Genomic DNA, 22,684 nt, shown 5'->3' with positions numbered 1-22,684 from the left:
TCGGTTCCTTGCCGTGTGGACCCCACAATGAGGCAGCTTCAGTATCCTCACAGCATGCCAGCTGGCTTTTCCCAGGGAGAGAGCAAGGAGGAAGCCACAGGACCTTTATGTCCTAATATATCATTGCTTCATCCATACTGTTCATCGAAAGGGAGTTATTAAACCCAGTACCCACTCAGAGGGCAATTCAGCTCCGCTTTGAGGAAGGAAAAGGATAGGAATTCTTAGATGTGTTTTTAAACCGGTACAGGCTGTGGCAGGTGTAGGGAGTTGACCAGCTTTTTGAGGGTTGCCTAATGTAGACTGAAGGGTGGGTCTCTTGTGCTCTTGAACCCTGAAGCTCCAAGGTCACCAGCAGACTGGCAGTTGAGAGGCCAGTAGACGGAGTGGTGGATGGATTCCTGGGTTCTTGAGATGTGCTGCTGCTCAAAGTGTCCTCAAGGACTGCCGCCCTTGGAGTGATGTCCGTTGTCCCACGAGACCTTCTAGAAAACGTCAGCTCGGGCCGAGTCTCAGATCTGCTGAGTCAGAACCCACTATTTAGTAAAATCCTGGGAGGATTCTAATAGACACTCAAGTTGGAGGAGCAGTGTTCTAAAGTTAAACCTTTGGAGGTCAACTGGAACCTGGCTTTAGAAAGTAGTGAGTAAGCTGTTGTCATTCTAGAGCCTGGACAGTTGTCCAAAACAGACTGTTGGTATTCTAGAACCCTGGCTTCAGCAGTGATGATAGGTGTGCGGCAGGTGTTGACCTGGTGTAAGATTTAAGGGTAGACCGTCTGCATTCTAGATGGGTTCCCTTCCTGGTGAAATCGAGGAAGAGCCCCAGTTTGTTCTACAACCTTGGATATCGTCTAGGCCAATATTAATGATTCTGCTGGTTTTACGGTAACGCTGAAGGATCTTAATGGGACTCAGTGGTGGGCCGTGGGCTTTTGTTTTTAAGTTTATTTAGTTATTTTGAGAGAGAGGGGAGCGCGTCCAAGCAGGCTCCATGCTGTTAGCGTGGAGCCCATTGTGGGGCTTGAACCCATGAACCACGAGATCGTGACCCGAACTGAAGGCTGGAGTCAGGCACTCAACTGACTGAGCCACCCAGGTGCCCCTGGGCCGTGGGCTTTCTAGAATTGAGTTTGGAGGGGTAAGGACGGACCACTGGTGTCCTTGAACCATGGCCTGTAGCACATTGGGGTGCAGCCACTGAGAGGCAGTGGCATATTCAAGGTTCTGGACTGTTCCGTCAAATAAGAGCCAAAGCCTCCGAGATCACCATGATCTCCCACGGGAGCTCTGCTGTACAAAGTGGGTGGATTGTTCAGAAGGTGGGTGGTGGGGCAGTATCATCCCTTTGGGGGCAGGAGTACCTTGTGGTTGGACCTTGGAATTCAACTGCCCGAATTTGAATGCCAGCTCCAGCACTAACCAGGTGAGTTGGATCCCAGCCCCTGTCCTCAGTCTCGTCATTTGTCAAATGGACTTTGTCAACGTGAAGGAAAACAGCGTTCGATGCACTTGGCACCGCCTGGCCTTTAGCTCCCGTTCCGCATGGCAGGCGAGCCCAAGGGGCTTGCTGGAAGTCCAAGAGGTGGCAGAAAGGGAAGAGGATGCAAAGATGGATAAGGAGGGACAGCAAAAGCCCGAGAGGCTTCAAATCATTGGCAGGACCCGCCAGAGCCCAGGGGAGGGCAGGAACTGTGGGACAGGCATGCACATGCCTAGAGAGCCGCCAACTAGGCCAGGCCAGCCTCTTCACTGTTGTCTGATGAGCTCTGGAACGGTGGTGATCGCAAGCCTTCCGAAAATGGCCTGCCAGTTGTCGCGTGGGTCTGTACGTGTGCCTTTTGCTGGGCGTAAGCGGTAGCTTTGGTCACCTCTTCGAAGTGCATCTTTGTCCTTCAAGAAGCAGGGTGTCCCAGCCAAGAATTTGGCCCTGATCGACAATGCAAAAAAGACTCGGGTCTCCTGTACGCGCAGTTGTTGGCGGGGACCCAGGGAGAGGAAGGGACATCAGCCTAGGACTCCACTGGCCCCTGCTGAGAGCGCCTCGCCTCTGGCTGGGGTTAGGTGGCGATGTCAGACCTTGTTTGGAAAGTGATAGAACCGCCCCACTCCACCCCCCCCCCCATTCCCTCCCTGTCAGGGTAGAGGGAGTGAACATGTAGCACACAATACGTTGGAGCCTTGCTTATTCCCAAGGCGGAAGGTTGAATGCAGGCCAAGGATTCTGTGATAATGAAACCCGGAAAGGGATATTTAGCTAATCATTGTTCAAATCTGGAATACAGAGGGACATTCATGGTTCTGGGGCAAGAGGAGGACAGCGGGGCCTCCGTCATTGATAAAGAGCGTTTACAATATTCCCAGCTCTGTGTTTGTCTTCTGGGTGCAGATCCGGTTCCTAAAGACCTCTCCGAAGTAGCTCTGTGATTACCCCCATTTTACAGCTGAGAAGATGGAGGTGCTGCTGAGGGCCCTCGTCTCCCCTTGAACCAGGAAGTGGGTTCTGGGGTGGGTGTGAGGGGAGGACTTTGGAATCGGGCCCGGCGATTCTGTCCAAACGTAGCAGATACGGGGAGACAGGGAGGAGATCATTGGTGACAATTCTCAAGTGGAGGTGTGTGGACCAGGTGTTGGGGTTCAGGGACGCTTGTCAGGCATGGGAGATGGGGCACGTGGTGGTCTCCAGGTCTGGCGCCAGCGTTTCAGGTTAGCAAATAGAGCACAGAATTGGGGGTCCTGGGTCGAATGGGGGGCATGCAAGGGCTCCCAAACAAGCGAGTTAGCAACTTGTTTGGGTGGCCTTATGATGCCCCACGCTTCAGCCCTTCCTAGGACATATGCCCAAATGAGATGTGTCTACGCTGGCCCCCAGGTCATTGAGGGTTTGGACTCTGAAGTCAGCCCAATTGGGAACTTTCTGGAACTGAGAACTTGCCAGCCAGCTGCTTGGACACCATTCCACCCACCTGTCCCTTCTTTCTGCAGCCAAAATGTCTTTCTCAATATGTATTGGGGGTGGTTAGGAGGCAGGCAGGGTTTGTAGTGGCTGCCTGTTTCCAAGATTCTGGAATCTTCTGGAACACCACTATCCAATAAATTTAAAAACCTGCCTGTAGCTACTGGCTACCTTGTTGAACAGTACTGTTCTAGAACTTTACAGCAAACAGGAAAAAAAAAAACCCAAAAAACATTTCAGATGTTAAACCCCGTGCCACCAAAACACAAAAGGCAGAGTGGTCCCGTTGAAGATGAAGCAGGAGTCCAGACACCTGCTTGGCTTGTTCTCTGGCCCCTGCGCACCTCCCTCCCCAAGAAGCAAAGGGTTGTAGATCGGATGGTTGTAGGTGTGTCCTGAGTTCACCCACCACCCCTGAACCGTTCTAAAAAGCATTTTCTGACATTGGCAGTGACGTTTATTTCCCTAGGGGTGGAGAGGGGAGTTATATACAGCAGTGACCCGGATGCCCGGGAGCCCCTCACCCCAACAAGGGGCTCGGGTGGGGAAAGGAGGCATATTGGCAGAAGGCACACAGTGGCGATGTCCTGGAGGAAGCCAGGAATTACAGATGGGGGTGTAGTGTATCCTGGGAAACCCAGATGGGGAAACTGAGGCTCGGTGAGGGCAGCTGGTCCCAAGAGCTCGTGCTGGTTGCTCCTCTCACGCCGCCTGCCGGGGCTACAGGAGGACACAGGGACAGCCCCCGTCCTTCTTCCTGGGGGCGCTGGGTGGGCTGGGCGGGAGCTCTTGTTCCTGATACTTCCTGTGGGAAGAAGCTAGTGAGTTTGGGTCACAGGAGCTGAGGACGAGGATGACCGGAAGGGGAGGAGCTCCGCTCACCGTACGGCCCGCACCAGCTGCTCGAAGGCCTCGTCCACATTGAGGCGCAGTTTGGCCGAGGCCTCAAAGTAGGCCACGTGGTGGGAGGCGCCATAGGCAGAGGCTTCAGATCGGGGGACCTGGGAGGGGGGACACAGGAAGGAGTCGGGTGTCTGCACTCAGGGTGGGTCCCAACCGAGGGAGGCGGAAAATCACACTATATGCTCTAATGGGGGTTACGCAGTGCGGGGGCTCAAGGGAAAAGTTCCCAGAGGCTCACGGGGGACATGCCAAGAGGGCTCAGCACCACCTAAGTAGTCAGGGAAGGCTCTGGAGACGTTTGTCCTTCTGAACGTCAGATAACAGTTCCCCCCCCTCAGGGAAGTCTGGGTGTTCCCTGGAGAGGCCTGAGCAAGGCTCAGAAGGCTGGAACCCCCCGAAAGCTTGATCTAAAAGATGAGTTCTGTGTAGAAATCACGTAGTCTCTGTGTATAGGAAGTGGAGTGAACAGAAAGGAAGGGACCAGACACGGTGGGTATCACCTCTTGTGGAAGAGCTGGAGTTCTCTCCTGGGGGCGCTGGGGAGCCAGGGAGGCTCGTGAGCAGGGAAAGGGCCAGCGCAGTGGGGGGCAGGGTGAGAGGCTGACTAGAGGTGGCGAGGGAGCAGAGTTGGGGCTGGCTGACCTGGGGATGGGGGGCAGGTGCCCTTTTTGCCGTCCAGCCATCTCTCCTGGGAAGTCCTGTGTGCAAGGCTGGGAACTCAGGAGATCCAACTTTTGGGAGCAACACATTTAGTGATGGCGTGTGACCGTGGAGGGAGCAGGACCAGGGGAGCTGGAGGAGGCAGCCCAGGAAGGAGCCTCCCAGGCTTGAGATGCGGTCCCCCGGGGTGGGGCAGGGAGGGGGGAGGGGGTCCCAGACCTGGCGCTGTGTCTCCAGATCTGCCTTGTTCCCAACCAACACGATGGGGAAGTCGTCTCGGTCCTTCACTCGGAGGATCTGCGTGAAAAGCTTGCCTACCTCGTTGAAACTGCGGATGAAGCCAGAGGTGTGAGGTCTAGCCGCCCTCCCCGCCCCACGCCCCACCCCCGCTCCGCCGCCCTCTACTCCTCACCTCTGCCGGTCGTTAATGGCAAACACCAGCAGGAAGCCGTGGCCAGCGCGCATGTACTGCTCCCGCATGGCACCGAACTCCTCCTGGCCTGCAGTGTCCAGGACTGCAGACGGGCGGAGAGGGGCTGCCTTGGGGATGGGGTTCCCACTGGCCGCCCCCCCCCCACCCCCCCGCCAGGAGCCCTCAGCCCCACCACCATCCCCCCACCCGCTCCCTGCCTCCCTCGCCCTCACTGTCCAGCCGGGCCGGGACACCATCCACAGTGCAGATCTTCGTATAGGAGTCTTCGATGGTTGGGTCATAGTCAGACACAAAGTAGGACTGGTGGGGAGGGAGAAGACACTGTTACTGCTCATCGTTCAGTGCTGCAGCAGAGATGATGTAGCCCTGCCCCTGGGCTCTGCCTTTCTCTGCCTCCCCCCTTCTTTCTGGGTCCCCGTTCCTCTCTCTGTGGGTCTCTGTCCCTTCCTCCCACCCTACCCTGTCTCCTTTCTGAATCTCTCCTGGTCCTCTCTTTCTAGTATAAAATACATCTCCTACATCATGATTATGTCCTGGCTGTGCAGCATTGAACAAATCACTTCCCCTCTCTGAAACTCAATTTCCTCATTTGGAAATTAAGGATAAAAATAGGACTCACTTAATCCCGTATTTGTGAGCTTCGGGGAAATTCCTGTTAAGCATTTAATGTATGGCCTGGATATAGTAGGTGCTCAGTTATTGGGAGCTATTGTCCAGAATATCTGCCTGACTAGATCTCTCCTTCCTCCTCCCCTTCCCTCTTTTTTTCTCCTTCTTCTTCCTCCTCCTCCTCCCTCTCCCTCCTCCTCCTCCACAGCTTCTAGTGTCTCCTCCCAGGGGAAGGTCCCAATTCCAATCCAGCAGTAGAGAAACTGCCCCGCCCAAAGTCTGGGCCCCTCCCTTCCTGCCTGGGTCAGGCCAGCCTCCAGCCAGGCCTTTGGCCAGCTTTGGGTCTGCCCCTGGGTGCAAGGGGCCCAGGGCTGAGGCCTTTTTCTATATAGGCCAGGGTGTCCATGCAGGCACTGGCTGGGGGCTCTCAAGGGGTCTGGGGCCCAGGGGCCTCTGCGGTAGCATCTCAGAAACAGATACCTAATTTTTAAGGTTTTTCTAAGGTGGGAGGGTTTCCCTTGGGAATGGGGTGAAGGTTTCCTGGGCAGGGGTGGATCTTTCAGGAGAGAAGGGGTGATCTGGCAGCTGGGGGACTGAGGGCTGCATCCTGTCTGTTGGTAGGGGGTGGGGGTGCTTGGTGAGGGCTTGTCCTGAAGGGAGGGTGTAGGACCAGGCCCCCCCCATGGGGGGACTAGGGGCGTGTCTTCAGAACACAACTGGAGAAGCTCAGGAGTGAGAACGGGGGAGAGCCCCAAAGGTGCACTTTTGGGAGGTTTGTCATAGAATATAGGTGCATATCTAGAGAGTCTCAAACACCCCGAGATGCATTTATAGGGTCAAAGAAACTCTCAAAGAGCAGGTCTTTCCAGGGTTGTCAAGAATCTGGGGCTTCCTAGATGGAGATGATTTGGGGGCTAGCCAAGGTTTCGGAGAGGCGCTCAAGGATTTAGAGTGGAGGAAAATTCAAGATGGACGAGTGGGTGGTTTCCCTGGGGAGAGGGGGGAGGTCTGGGTCTTGGGGGATGGGGGATCCCCAGGACTTGTAGTCTTACAGTTCTCTGGAATGGCCAAGGGGCACTGATGTTTCTGAAATCCCTTGAGTCTAAGAGTGCCTCTCTCAGGACTGGATGGTCCCAGATGGGTCCCAGGCAGTCTGGGCATAATTTCTAAATTCTGAGGGAGCTAAGCATCTAGGCTGGGGTAATCTCCCAGTTAGGCTCTGGGTGGCTCAGGCAGGAAGCTGGGATCTGGGGTTTGGGGGAGATGGGGCTCAGGGTAGAAGGTGGCACCTGGGGGTGGGGGCCCCTATGAGAGTGCTTAGGGTCTAAATGGGGTGACTTCTGGATTTAGGATGCTCCCAGGAGATGCCCAGGTCAGCAGGGAAGCGGGGGACTGGGAGGAGGGATGGTGGGTTTCAGGATGCCAGTATATGCCCCTTGTGTAGGGGGTGGAAGGGGTGGAGGCCCTGGGAGGGCTCAGGGTCACAATCTGAGGGGGTTTTTTAAGATTAGAAGGTCTCATAAGAGGTGCTCAGTGATGGATCGAGGGGAAATAGGGGTCTCAGAAAGAGCTCAGTTCTGGGTCCCGGGGACACCCCCCCGGGTGAGGGCCCACTACCTGGATGAACTGGATGGTCAGTGCGCTCTTGCCCACGCCGCCGCCGCCCACGACCACCAGCTTGTGTGTCTCGCTGGGTGGGGGGTCCCCGGGCCCCGGCCCCCCGCCCCGGGGCCGCCCCCGCCCAGTCCCGGACGCCGCCCCGCTGCTCATGTCGCCACCGCTGCCGCCGCCGCCGCTACTGCCTGGGGGGGGGGAGCCGGGCGGGGCCTAGGGGCGGGCCGCGCTAATAAGGCTACTGCATAATCATGAGCTCCGGAGAGAAGGGCTCGAAGGACTCGAGTCTTGGGACACTTGGGAGGAGGCAAGGCCAGGGAAAAGGAGGAGCTATGCTAATAAGGGAAGGGGAAAGGCTATCGCTGTGAAGGGGAATTCCAAATGGGGCGGGAATATGTTAATGAAAGAACTGTGCTCACCCAGAGCAGCGCCACGCGCTCTCAGCAGGCGGGCCCCTGGGGGCGGGGCTATGCTAATAAGCGCTCTCACTCTTTCGACCGACGGGTCGGGAAGATCATTCGGGGAGGTGCTATGCAAATGAAGAGCCCGGAGACTGCTTCTCCGGGCACCGTCCCCGAGGCTTCGTTTTAGTAGGCGGGGCTCGTGGACCCGCGCGCGGCCGTATATAGGCGCGCTCGGAGGAAGGAGTAGGTCTTGAGGGGAAGCTCCACCTACGTCCTGGGATCCTAGCCAGGCTTCCGACCCGGGTGTCTAGGCAGGACGCTGGAGTCTCCGCCCGCTAAGGGACCCAGGCTTCCGGTTCCCGGAGTCCCAGCCAAGCGGAAGACAGACTGGGAGGGGAGATGGGGCCCTGGAGGGGGGACAGCCGCGTAACGGGACAGGGAGGGGCCGTGAGATCACTGCATTCCTGATCCCTGAGCCAGCTCGCCCAAGCCGGGGTGGCCGAGTCATGAAGGGCCTAGGGCCAGGATTTCTGAGGCTTGAAGGAGGAAGAAGCTGAGGGCCCAGGCTTTTGAGTCTCTCGGAGAGAATGAGGATGGAGGCCTGGAATCCTGGGTCCCGGGGAGGAGGGGATCTGGGAGTCTTTACTACTAGATTCCGTAAAGGAGGGAGCTGGGGGCCCTGACTCTTGGGTTCAGGGGTTGGGTTCAGGGATTCAGAATTCTGGATCCGAGGGAATTCAGGTGGGGAGTCCGAACACTTGTGTCTGTGTAAAGTACGAGTTGGAGACCAGGAATGGTCTGAGGAAGGAAGGGCCTGAGGGCCAGATTCCTGGTTGGAAGGAAGAAGTGGTCGGACTCCCAAGTCCCAGGCAGGAGGGAAATAGGGACTCCAGGCTTGTCTGCTGAATGAGAGGAATCGGAATTTGGACTTTTCCGTCCTAAATGAGGAGGAGGTTGTACGTCAGGCTCCTTGGTTCTAAATTTAGAGAGGACTAGGAGATCGGGATTCTGGGATCCCCAGAAAGTGGGCGGGGCAACTCAGCAAGTCCGGCTGTTTTTCTACTTCCCACTCCTCCGAACTACAATTCCCTTGCGGCGGTCGGGCTGAGTGGTCTTACATCACTTCCTGTTCCGCAGCTCTTTCCGCGCGCGCGCAGGGCACCGTGGGGCCTTGTCGCGGGCTGCCGCAACCCCGCCCACTTCACCTCTCACCTCCTTGCTGTCCCCGCGCGACGGAGGCGACGTGCGGACTACGCCTCCCGGCGTCCGTCGCGCGCGCTCATGCCTATGTGCCCCATTGGTTGCTGGGAAATTGAGTCCGGAGCCTTCCCACCAGCCTTCACGGCACCGTGCTCGGTACTTGAAGTCCCGGCAAGCTCGGCGGCGTTTTAGCTCCGCCCCTCTCCTCCCTCTGCTCGCGAGCCCCCCCAGCCCGCCCCGCCCCGCGCCGGGGCCGGAGCCGCAGCCCGAGCGGCGGGGTAAGATGGCGGCGGCAGTCTGGGCCGCGGGGCTCGGGCCTATCGGGGTGGGCGGGGCGGAGTCGGGTCGCTAGTTGTCCCGGGGTCCTCCCCACACGCCGCGGGGCCTGGCGGACTTAGCGGGGCGGCCTCGGGCCCGGCAGCGGCGGCGGAGCCTGGCGCCGAGCGGGGGGCCTTCTCAAGGCCCCGGGACGCGTCTGTGGGTTCCGGGGGGCATCAACGGGGCGTCCCCGAGAGGACTGGGGATGTCCACCGGGCCTGGACTGAGACTGGAGCCTGCCCTCCATCACATAGCTGGCCTGGGTCATATCTGTAGACACTGTTGATCGTCTTTACGGGCTGACCCGAAGCTAGGGTCTGTTTATAGGGTTCTGGGGCCATCTTGAGATCTTGAGATATGTCCCAGGGTGAAGGAGGTCTGCAAGAGCAGAGGAGTATCTGCAGAGCCATCTATAGCGCCCGGGGTATGTCTGTTAGGACTGGGAGTGTCTACATGGGCTGCCTTGAGGATGCGGCTCACCTACCTGGGTCTGGGGCCATGTAGCGGGTCTGGAAGAACTGTTGGAGGGCTAGGAAGTCTTTTAGGGCCACCCAGGGGGGTGGGATGTGCCCACCAAGGGAAGGAGGCAAATACTGACGGGTGCTGAGAGGCCTGGATGGGTCTCTAACGTCTGAGAGTGTCTAACATGGGTGACAGGAGGCTGGGGGGCACTTAGAAGGACCTGGAACCATCTAGGTGGCTTTCATTGTGACTGCAAGAGTACAGTCTTTATGCCTGGAGCAATTCGAATGCCTTTTGGGGCTGGGTAATCGCGTGGAGAACAAGACAAAGGAGAGTACTGGAAAATTTGCCCAGCTCAAATGTACTTGCACTTTATAATGTAATTTAAATGAAAAATGTTGATAAAAATTCTGCATTGCCCTGGAGCTATAGAGAGTTGGAATTAGTCCACATTAGTCTGGGGAAGTCTGTAGGATCATTGAGACTCATTTAGTGCAATGCTTTTCAGACTCTCTTGACCTTGATCTACAGTAAGAAGTGCATTTTTTGTGTTAAGAGCTAGGACATACTGACATGTGTATTTAATGCCAAAGTCCCATTAATTAATATTCCCACGTACTACTTGTGATGCACCGTGAAGAATTTTCAACTGTGTTCGATTTACTTTTATTTTTTTATAACAAGCTAATTGCAAAGCACTGTACTGCTCTCAGACTGTAGTTTGGGGAACACTGATCTAGAGGGACCTAGCAATGTCTGCAGAACCTTTTCATGTCAAAAAGATATAAAGAACTGTGGATGTGTCCGCAAAGCCTGGGGCCTGTCTAAATGGGCAGGGGAGCACCTTCATACACCGCGGAGGGCTTGGGGATCTGTGTGTCTGTCCTCAGCAGGTCTTGACTAAAGCCCCTGTTATGTGGCAGTCACTGTTCTGCGTAACATGCGCTTTTCCCAGAGGTGCTGGAGAGCAGCTCCAGGGCTGGGAACTGTCCACAGGGGTTTAACAAGGCGGGACATGTTAGTGGGAGTTAGTGAAGGAGCCACAGGCTCTTGTCTGGGAGGTTGCCTGTGGGAGCTTGGGCAGAGCTTGGAAAGCTGTGGTAGGAAGGAGACCAGGACCGATGCATTTGCTTGGCAGGTGTGCAGCTGGGAGAATAGGGGAGGTAGATGTGCGGTAAACCTGGGCCTTGAAGCTAATTTTTGTTATTTTGTATTGAACGCTTGGGCTGTGCTAACTCTGTAGCAGAAAGTCCCTTTGCTTTCAGTTCTTACCAGCCCTTCTTGGAGGTAGATACTCTTGTGGTGCCCGTCTACAGAGAAGCATAAAGAGTCAGGGGTTTTAAAGCTTTCTGGGAACTCTGGAGACCGGATAGTGTTTTCACAGTAGCAGATTGGATGGTTCTAAGGAAGCTTGCAGCTGGAGTACTCCTACTTTCTGAAGACCTAATCGAGACACCCACCAGTCTGAAGGATAATCTTTCAACCTCTGAATGATCTGAGAATTTCTGTGACCTCATGAAGGCTTTAGCCATGATCTCCCACAAGGGGCAGATTGGTGATAGGTGTGTTTTCGGTCTGGTGTTGGTTTTGTACATCATTCTTGTAGCTCCATTTTTTGTGTATAAACCAATTTTTTTTTTTTTTTTTTGGTCCCTCACCATCAAGGGGAATCGTTGCCGCTTTAGGAAGTTGCACGGTATCTGAGGTATACTCAGTACACCGGCATGTATCTCAGTTTGGGAGAGGAGAGTTTAGGGGACTGCGGGACACGGTATTTGAAATCACAACTCAACTGGGAAAAACATCAGCCAATGTGGGGGCAGGCAGGGAGGTCTTAAAGCTTGGTTGTGGGGGAAGCTTTAAGTGGAGACTGGGGAGTGGAGTGTTGAAATAGGAGGCCAGAAGGCCTCCCTGCAAGAAAGGAAGCAGTAGAAATCTAGGCAAGGGGAGAGAGCCATTCTGGTCTCTGCGACGTCTGCTCAGGGCCTGGGACTCGCCCAAGGACTGGCGTGTGTGGTAGAGGGCAGAAGGATGCTGAGGAGGATGCTTGGTCAAAGCCGTGGCGGAGGCCCTGGAGATCCTTGCGTCCATCCTCTGCTTCTTCCAGCCCCTTCCACCACCCCCCACCCCTGCCTCCACTCCAAACTCTCACCCCCTCAACCACCAGGTGACCATGGAGGAAGAAGATGAGTCTCGAGGGAAGACAGAGGAGTCGGGCGAGGATCTGGGCGATGGTCCGCCGGACAGAGACCCCACGCTTTCTCCTTCTGCCTTTATCCTGGTAAGGCTGCTAGATGTCTGGGGCCAAGGGAGGGACGGGCTGGAAGTGCAGATGTCAGGGCCCAGCTCCTGGGCCCTGGGGGGAGGAGGGGCTGGGGGCCTGGACACTTGGCTCCTCTGAAGGGTTCGAGTTTCGTTATAGGGGTGTCTGGAATGGCTGTCTCCCAGGAGCAGAGCTTGTGACCATTTGCACGGGTGCCCTGACTGCCCTTTCTTTCCACCCCCTCCACCCTCCACCTTTTCTCTAGCGGGCCATTCAGCAGGCTGTGGGAAGTTCCCTGCAGGGGGATCTGCCAAATGATAAAGGTACGATGGGTTCTGGTTCCTCTTAGCCTCCGTCCCATCTCTCTGTATTCTTTATCCTAATTGCATTCCTAAAAACTTTCTGAGGCCTCCCGGCTACCACCCTTGTGCTGGCTCGGGGAGCCAAAGATGGGTCGGACCCCATGGCTGCCTTGGAGGGGCTCACGGTCTGGTGGAGGGGAGATACAGTCACAGCGCAGAGGTGGCCCCGAGGCACTGGGAGAGCGCAGGAGGCCCAGTTAAGCTAGTGTGGAGGAGATGGGGTCTGGGGAGGCTTCCTAGAGGGGCAGACCGGTGAATCGGGTCTCCGGGGATGTACTGAAGTTGTTGTCTGGTAAAGAGGAAAGCCTGGTAGGCAGAGGCACCCAGCAGGCACACAGCACAGGGGCGTGTTGCAGGACCGAGCTGTGGTTCTTTGGGGCTGGCAGGCCTGGGGTGTGAGCAGGAGGTGAGGCAGGAGAGCTCCATGGGACCTGTGTCACCGCAAGGCTCTCGTGCCAGGCTGGCTTGTCTGGAATCCATCCTGAGGGCAGCTAGGAGGTCAGGAGGGTGAGAGCGCCTCAGAACGGCGCTGGGGAAGTCTTTCTGGGCCCCAAGGTGGGAGCTGAGGGGTGGAGGCAGGGAGAGCAGGCAGGAGTTTGGCTCCCTCCTCAAGAGCCCGAGCAGGCTCCTCTTTCCTCTGACTCCACAGAGTCTCTGTGTCTCGTCCCCCGTGTCCAATCTCCCATGCAAATCTCTCTCCAGATGGCTCCCGGTGTCACGGCCTTCGATGGAGGGGCTGCCGGAGCCCACGGTCAGAGCCCCGTTCCCAGGAGTCAGGGGGGACCGACACGGCTACTGTGAGTAAGAGCAGGGGGCTGGGGGCCCAGACTCTTGGGGTTGGGGTGCTGATCAGCTGCAGTGTTGGAGGGGTTGGGGGCATCATCCCTGGGGCCGGGCCCTTGGGTCCTGCGAGCAAGTCAGGATGAGGGAATTGGTTGGATCTCTGCGTTTTCTCGGGTTCTCAGATGCCTGGGTTCCTGAAGGTTTAGGGGCCGGGGAAGTGGGATTTGTGGGCCCTCACGTGAGAGGGACGGGTTGGAACCCCTCCCGGCCTATTCCAGGTGTTGGACATGGCCGCAGACAGCTTCCTCGCGGGGCTGGTGAGCGTTCTGGATCCCCCAGATACGTGGGTTCCCAGCCACTTGGACCTTCGGCCTGGCGAGTGAGTAGTTGGGCAGCTGGAGTGGGAGAGGCCTTTAGCGGGGGAGCTGGCAGCTTCCTTCAGGCTCACTCACCCCCTTCTGCCCTGCAGAAGCGAGGACATGCTGGAGCTGGTGGCCGAGGTCCGAATCGGGGACAGGGATCCCATCCCTCTGCCGGTGCCTAGCCTGCTGCCCCGTCTCAGGGCCTGGAGGACAGGCAAAACGGGTATGTGGGGCCAGGGCAGAGCTGAGCAGGCGGCCTCGGAGTCCTGCACGAGTCAGCTGTTGTTGGTAGTAACAGTAGCGATCCTGTCATTTAGACAAAATCTTTAAGCCTCTGCCTGTTAGACTGCAAGGCTTTATGTACCTACAGACGTACCTACAGCAAACGCTGATGTCCTGGCCGGCACGTGTGAGGCACTCCGTGTCCAGGGCGCTACGTGGCAGTGTGACTGCACTGGGAATTCGTCTCCCTGGGATTGGGGGTGGGGTGGGGGGAGGCTCTTAGCATCTCTATCTTCCAGAGGAGACGAATCTGAAAAAGGGAAGTCCCTCGTTTAAGGTGGCACAGCCAGTAGCTTAGTGGTGCTCCTGGGCCCTGAGCCTGTAGCCCAGGTCTCTTTGAGTGTTAAGCCCTGTGAGCAGCGTAGAGCTTCTCAGACTTGGGCGGGTATCAGAGTCACGAGGAGGAGGGCTTTGTCGATACACGGGTCCCTGGGCCTACTCCTAGGATCTCTGATTCAGTGGGTCTGGGGTGGGGCCCGGGAATTTGCATTTCTAGCCAGTTCCTCGGTGAGGTTTCCGGCCCCCAGGACCCCGGTGGGAACCCCTGGTTTAGACCCCCCCCCCCCTTCATGTTCATCCACAGTTGGGAGGGAGGGAGAGGAGAGGTCGGCGCGGTCAGCCAGAAGTGACTGTTTCGCAGCCGACCGTGGCTCACACACGCTGTGCCCGTTTCGGTTTCCCTTGTCCTTTTTTTATAGCTGCGAAATGTCTTGTCCATTCGGCTCAGGGGGCGTTGTACTCAGGGCCCACCACGCCCTTGGGGAACCCCCCAAAAGCTCTTCATTTCTTTTAAAATTAGAAGGCCTACAGGGTAAATAAACAAATGGACGTGGCAGTGTCCTAATAAAACTTTATTTACAAGAACAGAAGGCGTTGGGAATTTGGTGCCAGGCCCTTCGGTGATATAGTTGTATCTGGACTGTAAGAGCTGTTTGGTGGGAGATGCTGGGGTTATGTTTTATTTTCTTACTAGAAGTGGTTTTCTTCATTTGGAAGTTATTAAGAACTTTAGGGAAAAAACCTCATCCCTGATTCCATATCGTATAAAGATTACATAAAGGAGGGGCCGTCTTGCATTTCCAGACCGCTCTAGTCTGTGTTTTACACTTCCGGTGGTGGTAATAATTCGTAAGCAGGGTAGGAATAGCTCGTGCTCACCGAGTCCTCGTGGGGCCGGGCGCAGTCTGGTTTGTTCCACACAGCTGCCCACCTAGTCCCCTCATCCCTGCGATGTGTGAATGCTCTCATCACCGTCCTCCCTGCTTTATTTTCTTCCACAGCCCTCAGCAGTTGGCAGACTTTTCTGCGTGGCTCATGGAGATTTCTTGAAGGCAGGGACTTTTGTCTGTTGTGTTCACTGTTCTGTTCCTAGTACCTGAAACAGCTTGGCATAAGATAGGCGATCAGCAAAAATGTACTGAATGAATGAGTGCATGCCCATTGTATACATGAAGAAACCAAGGCAGGCAGAGGTTGAGTTCCTTGTCCTTGGTCACGTGACGGGTGAGGGCCAGAGCCTAGGATTGGGTTGAGAGGTGGCTCTGGGACTGCCCTCTTTTATTTTTTTATTTTTTTCCAACATTTATTTATTTTTGACAGACAGTATGAGCTGGGGAGGGGCAGAGAGAGAGAGGGAGACACAGAATCTAAGACAGGCTCCAGGCTCTGAGCTGTCAGCACAGAGCCCGATGCGGGGCTTGAACTCACAAATTGTGAGATCATGACCTGAGCTGAAGTCAGATGCTTAACCGACTGAGCTACCCAGGGCGCCCCTGGCACTGCCCTCTTAAGCCCCTGCTGTCCTGTCACTGTCTACATGACCATGCTGGTGCCCTTGCCATCTCAGGGTCCCTGTAGTAGGTGGTTGAGTGGGGCCTCTGGACCCCAGTGTGTGTGTCCGGAGGTGCAGCCCAGGTCCCTTGTCACCGTGTGTGGGACTGATGGCATGGAGACCGCGTCGTCCTCAGAAAGCAGGGTCTCAGGAGGACAGATGAAGTTAGGCAGGAAAGCACGATGCCTGGCCCATGTGGAGGGGCGAACACTGCTTGTTCCTGTCGCCCGTTGGCGGTGTCTTTGAGTCCTGAGCGGATGTTGCCCCTCAGATGGGGCTCGTCACAGAGTGAAGTGCGTGGGTTGTGGACTCCGGCTGTCAGGGCTCCCTGGCTCTGCCATTTCCTGGGCTCTCGAGAGGGAGATTCACCTTCTCAGCCGCCCACAGTTCCCTTCAGGAAACAGGATAGATTCCCACAAGAGGCAGCTGGAGCAGCGGTCTTAGGTTCAAATCCCAGCGACCCTTCTCTAGCCTGTGTCTTCTGTGGTGACACTGGTCAGGGGGTTCTTGGGCTGCAGGCCAGTGTGTATCTCAGGACATGGGAACACAGGCTCAGTGGCTTCAGTGGCTACATTGGCTGTTTGCACCCCCCCTTCTCCCTGCTGTGTGTCCTTGGGGAAGATACTGCAGTGCTCTGTGCCTCAGTTTCGTCCTGAAAGGACGCAGTACCTCCAGCTTGGAGTCATTAGGAGCATCTGTGAGTTGTCCCGTGCAAAGTGCAGGGTGCCACCAGAGTGGGGTGGTGGCCGGGGCACTGGCCTGCGGCCCCCTCTGCACGGCCCAGGGAGGAGGACATGTGCCTGACTGGGGCTCTCTGTCTCCTTTCTTCCTTTACAGTGTCTCCGCAGTCTCACTCCTCACGACCCTCCTGTGCCCGTCACCTCCTTACCTTGGGCACTGGAGACGGGGGCCCTGCCCCACCCCCTGCCCCGTCCTCTGCGTCCTCCTCCCCCTCCCCTTCCCCCTCATCCTCCTCCCCTTCGCCTCCCCCGCCTCCACCTCCTCCAGCCCCCCCAGCCCCACCTGCCCCCCGATTCGACATCTATGACCCCTTCCACCCCACCGACGAGGCCTATTCCCCACCACCTGCTCCGGAGCAGAAGTACGACCCCTTCGAGCCCACTGGCTCCAACCCCAGTTCATCAGCGGGGACTCCTTCACCCGAGGAGGAGGAGGAGGAGGAAGAGGAGGAAGAGGAAGAAGAGGAGGAAGAAGAGGAAGAAGAGGAGGAGGAAGGCTTGTCCCAGAGCATCAGCCGCATCTCCGAGACCCTGGCGGGCATCTACGATGACAACAGTCTGAGCCAGGACTTCCCAGGTGACGAGAGCCCCCGCCCGGACCCCCAGCCCCCACAACCGACTCCGGCCCCTGGAACGCCTCCGCAGGTGGACTCCACCCGGGTCGACGGAGCCACCCGCCGGCGCGTCTTCGTGGTGGGGACGGAGGCGGAGGCCTGTCGGGAAGGCAAGGTCTCTGTGGAGGTGGTGACGGCCGGCGGAGCCGCCATCCCGCCAACCCTGCTGCCACCGGGAGACTCCGAGATCGAGGAGGGCGAGATCGTCCAGCCGGAGGAGGAGCCCAGGGTGGCGGTCTCCCTCTTCCGGGCCGCTGGCCGGGCGGCGCGACCCCCTCCTGCAGCCTCAGCGCCCCCGGCGGCCCAGCCCCCGCCCCCGCCACCTGCCCCCCGCGCCCCCGAGGGGGACGACTTCCTGTCTCTGCACGCCGAGTCAGACGGCGAGGGCGCCCTGCAGGTGGACCTGGGGGAGCCGGCGCCCGCCCCGCCGGCCGCGGACACGCGCTGGGGCGGCCTGGACCTGCGCCGCAAGATCCTGACCCAGCGTCGGGAGCGCTACCGCCAGCGCTCGCCCTCCCCGGCCGCCGCCGCCGCCGCCGCCGCCGCCCCCGCGGGCCCCCCCACCCGCAAGAAGTCGAGGCGGGAGCGCAAGCGGAGCGGCGGCGAGGCCAAGGAGGCCGCATCGTCGTCGTCCAGCGCGCAGCCTGCCCCGCCGGCCCCGGCCTCCCCCTGGGACTCCAAGAAGCACCGCTCCCGGGACCGCAAGCCGGGCTCTCACGCCTCGTCGTCCGCCCGCCGCCGCTCGCGGTCCCGCTCCGCCCGCCGCCGCTCGCGCAGCACCGACCGCCGCCGCGGGGGCAGCCGCAGGTCGCGGTCCCGGGAGAAGCGGCGGCGGCGGCGGCGCTCGGCCTCCCCGCCCCCCGCCACATCCTCGTCGTCGTCCTCGAGGCGCGAGCGGCACCGTGGCAAGCACCGAGACGGCGGCGGCGGCAAGAAGAAGAAGAAGCGGTCGCGGTCCCGGGGCGAGAAGCGGTCTGGGGACAGCGAGAAGGCCCCGGTGCCCACCCAGCCGCCCTCCGGCTCCAGCTCCCTGGGCGGAGAGCGTGACAGCCGCCGCAGGGGGGCGGTGCCACCTTCCATCCAGGACCTCACGGACCACGATCTCTTCGCCATCAAGCGGACCATCACCGTGGGCCGGCCGGACAAGTCCGACCCCCGAGGCCCGTCGCCGGCCCCGGCCTCGTCGCCCAAGCGCGAGGTCCTGTACGACTCCGAGGGACTGAGTGCCGAGGAGCGGGGGGGCAAGAGCGGCGAGAAGGACCGGCGCCGCTCCGGGGCCGCCTCCTCCTCCTCCTCCTCCCGGGAGAAGGGATCACGGCGGAAGGCGCTGGATGGGGGGGATCGGGACCGGGACAGGGACAGAGATAGGGACAGGGACAGGTCATCCAAGAAGGCTCGGCCTCCCAAGGAGTCAGCGCCCTCCTCGGGGCCTCCGCCAAAGCCACCGGTCAGCAGCGGCTCCGGCTCGTCGTCCTCGTCGTGCTCCTCCTCCTCCCGGAAGGTGAAGCTGCAGTCTAAGGTGGCGGTGCTGATCCGCGAAGGCGTCAGCAGCACCACGCCGGCCAAGGAGGCCGCATCCGCTGGCCTGGGCTCCATCGGAGTCAAGTTCAGCCGCGACCGGGAGAGCCGCTCCCCTTTCCTCAAGCCCGATGAGCGGGCCCCTGCAGAGGTGGCCAAAGCAGCTCCGGGCAGCACCAAGCCCAAAAAGACCAAGGTCAAGGCCAAGGCTGGGGCCAAGAAAGCCAAGGGGACCAAGGGAAAGACCAAGCCATCCAAGACCAGGAAAAAGATCCGCAGCGGGGGCAGCGGTGGGGGCAGCGGCGGCCCTGCGACGCTGAAGAAGTCCAAGGCGGATAGCTGCAGCCAGGCAGCGGGGGCCAAGGGGGTGGAGGAGACTTCCTGGTCCGGGGAAGAGCGGGCGGCCAAGGCCCCTAGCACCCCGCCCCCTAAGGCAGCCCCTCCCCCCCCTGCACTCACACCGGACTCCCAGACCGTGGACAGCAGCTGCAAGACCCCCGAGGTCTCCTTCCTTCCCGAGGAGGCCGCTGAGGAGGCTGGGGTCCGAGGCGGGGCGGAGGAGGAGGAGGAGGAAGAGGAGGAGGAGGAGGAAGAGGAGGAGGAGGAAGAGCAGCAGCCTGCCACCACCACGGCCACCAGCACCGCCGCAGCTGCCCCGAGCACTGCCCCTAGCGCGGGGTCCACAGCCGGTGACTCAGGGGCAGAGGATGGGCCGGCTACCCGTGTCTCCCAGCTGCCCACGCTGCCCCCGCCCATGCCCTGGAACCTGCCTGCTGGTGTGGACTGCACCACCAGCGGTGTCCTGGCCTGTGAGTGTGCCCTGGGGTGGGGGGCGCGGGCTGGGACAGACAGGACTGGGGAGGACCAGGTCCTGTGGGGACAGGCTTGGAGGCAGCGGGGATGCTTTGGAGGGGGTAGGTGCACAGTGACCCAGACTGCGAGGGGCTGTCTAGAAGGCTGGTAGAGGTCTGGCTGTGCTGGAGGAGAGCAGGCAGGTGAGTGGGGGGGAGAGGGGGTGGCCAGCCCAGCACAGGCTGGAGGAGTGGGCCATGTTCTGGGGTCCACCCGGAGGTGGACGAGGTTGGGTGTGGTGGAGGGACCAGGAAGAACAGGGTGAGCTGGGAGCGTTGTCCCTTAAGGGATAGCAATAGGGCACAGGGGGTTTGAGACAGAATCTCACCTTTGCCGCTACCTCGTCCCTGAATGACCTGGCCCTGTTTCCCCCCGGACCACACACATACCTTGAGTCCTAAGAATATGTGGGGTGCGGAGCCGTTCTCCCACTGGCCAAGGTCCCCTTTTCCCAGTTCTGAGCCCGAAACCTATGGTCTGTCCAGGGCCCGGGGGGAAGACGGCAGCAGGTGCCTCGGTGACCTCTTGTGTCAGCTCCTGATCTCCTTGTCCTCAACTCTCTGCCTCTTGCAGTGACTGCACTTCTCTTCAAGATGGAAGAAGCCAACCTGGCGAGCCGAGCAAAGGCCCAGGAGCTGATCCAGGCCACCAACCAGGTGGGCCCCTCTGGGGAAGAGTCCCCCCAGTCCCTCTTCTTGTCCCCTGACTCTGATTAGGAGAGGAACTACAATTCTCGGCAGACCTTGGGACAAGGAAGGGGTCGGCAGGAGGAGGGGCCTCTTGCCTCTGGGACGATTTGGAAATCAGGGTGGGAAAGATGGGGGTACGTGTTCCCTCTTTCCCTCCCCCTCCCTTTATTCATCCTCTCTCCAACCTCTTCCGACAGATCCTCAGCCACCGAAAGCCACCCTCCAGTCTGGGGGTGACCCCAGCTCCTGTGCCCACCTCTCTGGGTCTGCCCCCTGGCCCCTCCAGCTACCTGCTCCCTGGCAGCCTCCCCCTGGGGGGCTGCGGCTCTACCCCTCCCACCCCCACTGGGCTGGCTGCAGCATCTGACAAGCGAGAGGGCAGCAGCAGCTCCGAGGGACGTGGGGACACAGACAAGGTGAGCTGGGTTTGGGAGAGGCGGGTTGATGGTGACAGTTTTGCAGATGCTGAAGTGCAGGGGCCCAAGGAGAATAGCAGACTGATGCCAACAGGTGGGAACTCAGATAAAACAGAAGTCGTTGATTGTATGGAACTAAATTTTTTTTTCAATGTTTATTTATTTTTGAGAGAGTGAGAGATAGAGTGTGAGCGGCAGAAGGGGAGAGAGAGAGGGAGACACAGAATCCAAAGCAGTCAGGACAGAGCCAATGCAGGGCTCAAACTCAATAACAGTGAGACGGTGACCTGAGTGGAAGCCAGATGCTTAACCGACTGAAGAAGGAACCCAGGCACCCCAAGGAACTAAACTTTGATTCAAATGCACGAGTGGGAACAAACCAGTTTTCATTCAGCTACATCTGGCTTCTACTCACAGGCCTCAGGCCGGTTTTCCTTTCGGTCAGGTCCAAAAAGGTCATTCTGGTCAAACAGCCAATTGGCAGATGATGGTGTCGCCTATTTCTTACTTGGTGTAATTTTTTTTTTTAAGTTTATTTATTTATTTTAGAGAGGGAGGGAGCACAAGTGAGGGAGGGGCAGAGAGAGAGAGGGAGACACAGAATCTGAAGCAGACTCCTGGCTCTGAGCTGTCAGCATAGAGCTCGATGCGGGGCTTGAACCAAACTGTGAAATCGTGACCTGAGCCGAAGTCGGACACTCAACCAACTGAGCCACCCAAGTGCCCCATCTTACTTCGTGTAAATTTCGTATGGGCAGTGGACATACGTGTCCTGGTCAAGGCCACCGGGGATAGCCCCAGGTCCAGCCTAGGTGATGTTCAAGTGATGTTCAGAGGCCCGGCCTGGCCTGTGGTCTGGGGTGACCGCAGCAAGGGTAACACAGGGCAGATCCTGAGCAGGACCTCCACCTCCAGGAGTAGCTGGATGTGTCAAGGAGGCTGAGCTGGCAGGCAGGTGAGTGGAGGCCTGGGGTTCCGCAGGAACTCATCCGGCCTTTGCTGTCCCTCCTTCCCTCCCCGTCACCCCCTCTGCCAGTATCTGAAGAAGCTGCACACGCAGGAGAGGGCAGTGGAGGAGGTGAAGCTGGCCATCAAGCCGTACTATCAGAAGAAGGACATCACCAAGGAGGAGTACAAGGACATCCTGAGGAAGGCTGTCCACAAGGTGGGGCCCAGCGGGGGACAGATCCACAGAAGTGGGGAGAGGACAAGAAGGAGACATGCGCATGCATGGGGAGCCGGGGATGGTGGGTCAGTGTGGAAGGTGAGGAGGGGACAGGATTTGCTCAAGCCCACCTGGGCCTGTCCCGCTGACATCAGGGGGACACGTAGGGGTGTTGGTCCGGAATCTGGGGGAGCGGCTCCCATCCCAGTTCGCAGCTGTGCTCAGCAGTCAGCAGTCCAGGTGGAGGGGACCCTGGGGGGCTGGAGGTGACCACAGCTGCCTCTCACCCCCTAGATCTGCCACAGCAAAAGCGGGGAGATCAACCCAGTGAAGGTGAGCAACTTGGTGCGGGCCTACGTCCAACGCTACCGCTACTTCCGCAAGCATGGCCGCAAGCCGGGGGACCCCCCAGGGCCCCCGCGGCCGCCCAAGGAGCCTGGACCCCCTGACAAGGGTGGCCCAGGCCTGCCCTTGCCCCCTCTCTGAGACCCTCGGCCACCCCTTCCCTCCTTCGCCTCTTTGGAATTCTGGACGTATTTATGGCTCCACCTCCCCACTTCCCTCCCCCGCCCCGTCAGTGGGATGATTGGGGGAGGGTTGCTGCAGGGAAGAGGAGAGCCCCCTGCCCTGCCCAGCCCTGTGCCCCTTGCCCCCAAGCCTGTCCCCATCGCCCCTCCCTTCTGTTTGTGCCCCTCCCCCAGTTTCATTAAAGATTTCATGAAATGTTAGCCCCGAGCCCCATGATTTCAGCCCTTTCTTTTCAGAGACCAGTTTGGGAAAGGGTTGGGAAGAGACCTGCCCAGGTCTGACCCGGGTCTGAGGGTGGTTGGCAGGGTGTGACTCGGGGGAAGTGCTTTTCCCTCTCTGGGCCTCAGTTTCCCGATCCTTGAAGTGGTTGTTACAAGGACGAAGACCCAGGCAAGTGACGTACTTAGAACCGCCGTATCAGCTACGTAGCAAGTGGTTGCTGTTGACAGAAAATGGTGGCGGGTGGGAGGTTGGGGTCCCAGGTCCCACCTGCTCAGTGTCTTCCAGGCTAAGGGCACCTGGTGCTATTTGCCCTGGAATTGCCTCGGCAACAGGACTTTTGTCCCCCATTTAGTTGGATTCCCTTTCTACCAGTCCTTCGAGGCTGGGGTGGTATTACCCATTCTCCTGAGGTAGAGGGAAACTGAGGCACAGAGCGGCAAGGGCCACACAGTGAGTCCGGGCCACACTGGCCTTCGTCAGTCCACATTACCCAGAACCC

General features: G+C 58.7%; 2 protein-coding genes across 3 annotated transcripts; one reads left to right on the top strand and one right to left on the bottom strand.

Annotated features, from left to right (window-relative positions):
• Positions 1–3,398: 3,398 nt before the first annotated feature.
• RRAS (RAS related) lies at positions 3,399–7,330 on the bottom strand. The gene is made up of 6 exons (XM_042920164.1): positions 7,178–7,330; positions 5,164–5,251; positions 4,931–5,033; positions 4,738–4,846; positions 3,838–3,956; positions 3,399–3,760 (listed from the first exon to the last, which is right to left on the bottom strand). Exons 1-6 carry the CDS (start codon positions 7,328–7,330, stop codon positions 3,676–3,678), a joined length of 657 nt encoding a protein of 218 aa, XP_042776098.1. The 3' UTR covers positions 3,399–3,675.
• A 1,423-nt stretch (positions 7,331–8,753) lies between these two features.
• Positions 8,754–22,165, top strand: SCAF1 (SR-related CTD associated factor 1). 2 transcript variants are annotated; one of them, XM_042919445.1, is made up of 11 exons: positions 8,754–9,056; positions 11,726–11,839; positions 12,087–12,144; positions 12,886–12,980; positions 13,245–13,345; positions 13,436–13,551; positions 16,279–19,122; positions 19,739–19,821; positions 20,052–20,270; positions 21,307–21,435; positions 21,730–22,165. In XM_042919445.1, the coding sequence occupies exons 2-11, from the start codon at positions 11,732–11,734 to the stop codon at positions 21,919–21,921; spliced, it is 3,945 nt and encodes a 1,314-aa protein (XP_042775379.1). In that variant the 5' UTR covers positions 8,754–9,056; positions 11,726–11,731; the 3' UTR covers positions 21,922–22,165. The 2 variants fall into 2 exon arrangements, with proteins under 2 accessions (XP_042775379.1, XP_042775380.1); XM_042919446.1 differs by lacking the exon at positions 8,754–9,056 and adding an exon at positions 9,161–9,520.
• The last annotated feature ends 519 nt before the right edge of the window (positions 22,166–22,684 follow it).

This window comes from Panthera leo, chromosome E2, assembly GCF_018350215.1.
Source record: "Panthera leo isolate Ple1 chromosome E2, P.leo_Ple1_pat1.1, whole genome shotgun sequence".
Taxonomy (NCBI): Eukaryota; Metazoa; Chordata; class Mammalia; order Carnivora; family Felidae; genus Panthera; species Panthera leo.
This window is presented reverse-complemented; position numbering and strand designations above follow the sequence as displayed.

What these genes read in the sequence shown, in the direction of transcription:
- RRAS (XM_042920164.1), bottom strand. Translation starts at nt 7,330, where the DNA reads ATGAGCAGCGGGGCGGCGTCCGGGACTGGGCGGGGGCGGCCCCGGGGC. An exon ending in TGACCATCCAGTTCATCCAG is followed by an intron (nt 5,252 to 7,177) that starts GTAGTGGGCCCT and finishes CCTCCCCACCAG; the next exon opens with TCCTACTTTGTGTCTGACTA. An exon ending in TGTCCCGGCCCGGCTGGACA is followed by an intron (nt 5,034 to 5,163) that starts GTGAGGGCGAGG and finishes GCCCGTCTGCAG; the next exon opens with TCCTGGACACTGCAGGCCAG.
- SCAF1 (XM_042919445.1), top strand. Translation starts at nt 11,732, where the DNA reads ATGGAGGAAGAAGATGAGTCTCGAGGGAAGACAGAGGAGTCGGGCGAG. An exon ending in CTCCTTCTGCCTTTATCCTG is followed by an intron (nt 11,840 to 12,086) that starts GTAAGGCTGCTA and finishes CCTTTTCTCTAG; the next exon opens with CGGGCCATTCAGCAGGCTGT. An exon ending in GGATCTGCCAAATGATAAAG is followed by an intron (nt 12,145 to 12,885) that starts GTACGATGGGTT and finishes ATCTCTCTCCAG; the next exon opens with ATGGCTCCCGGTGTCACGGC.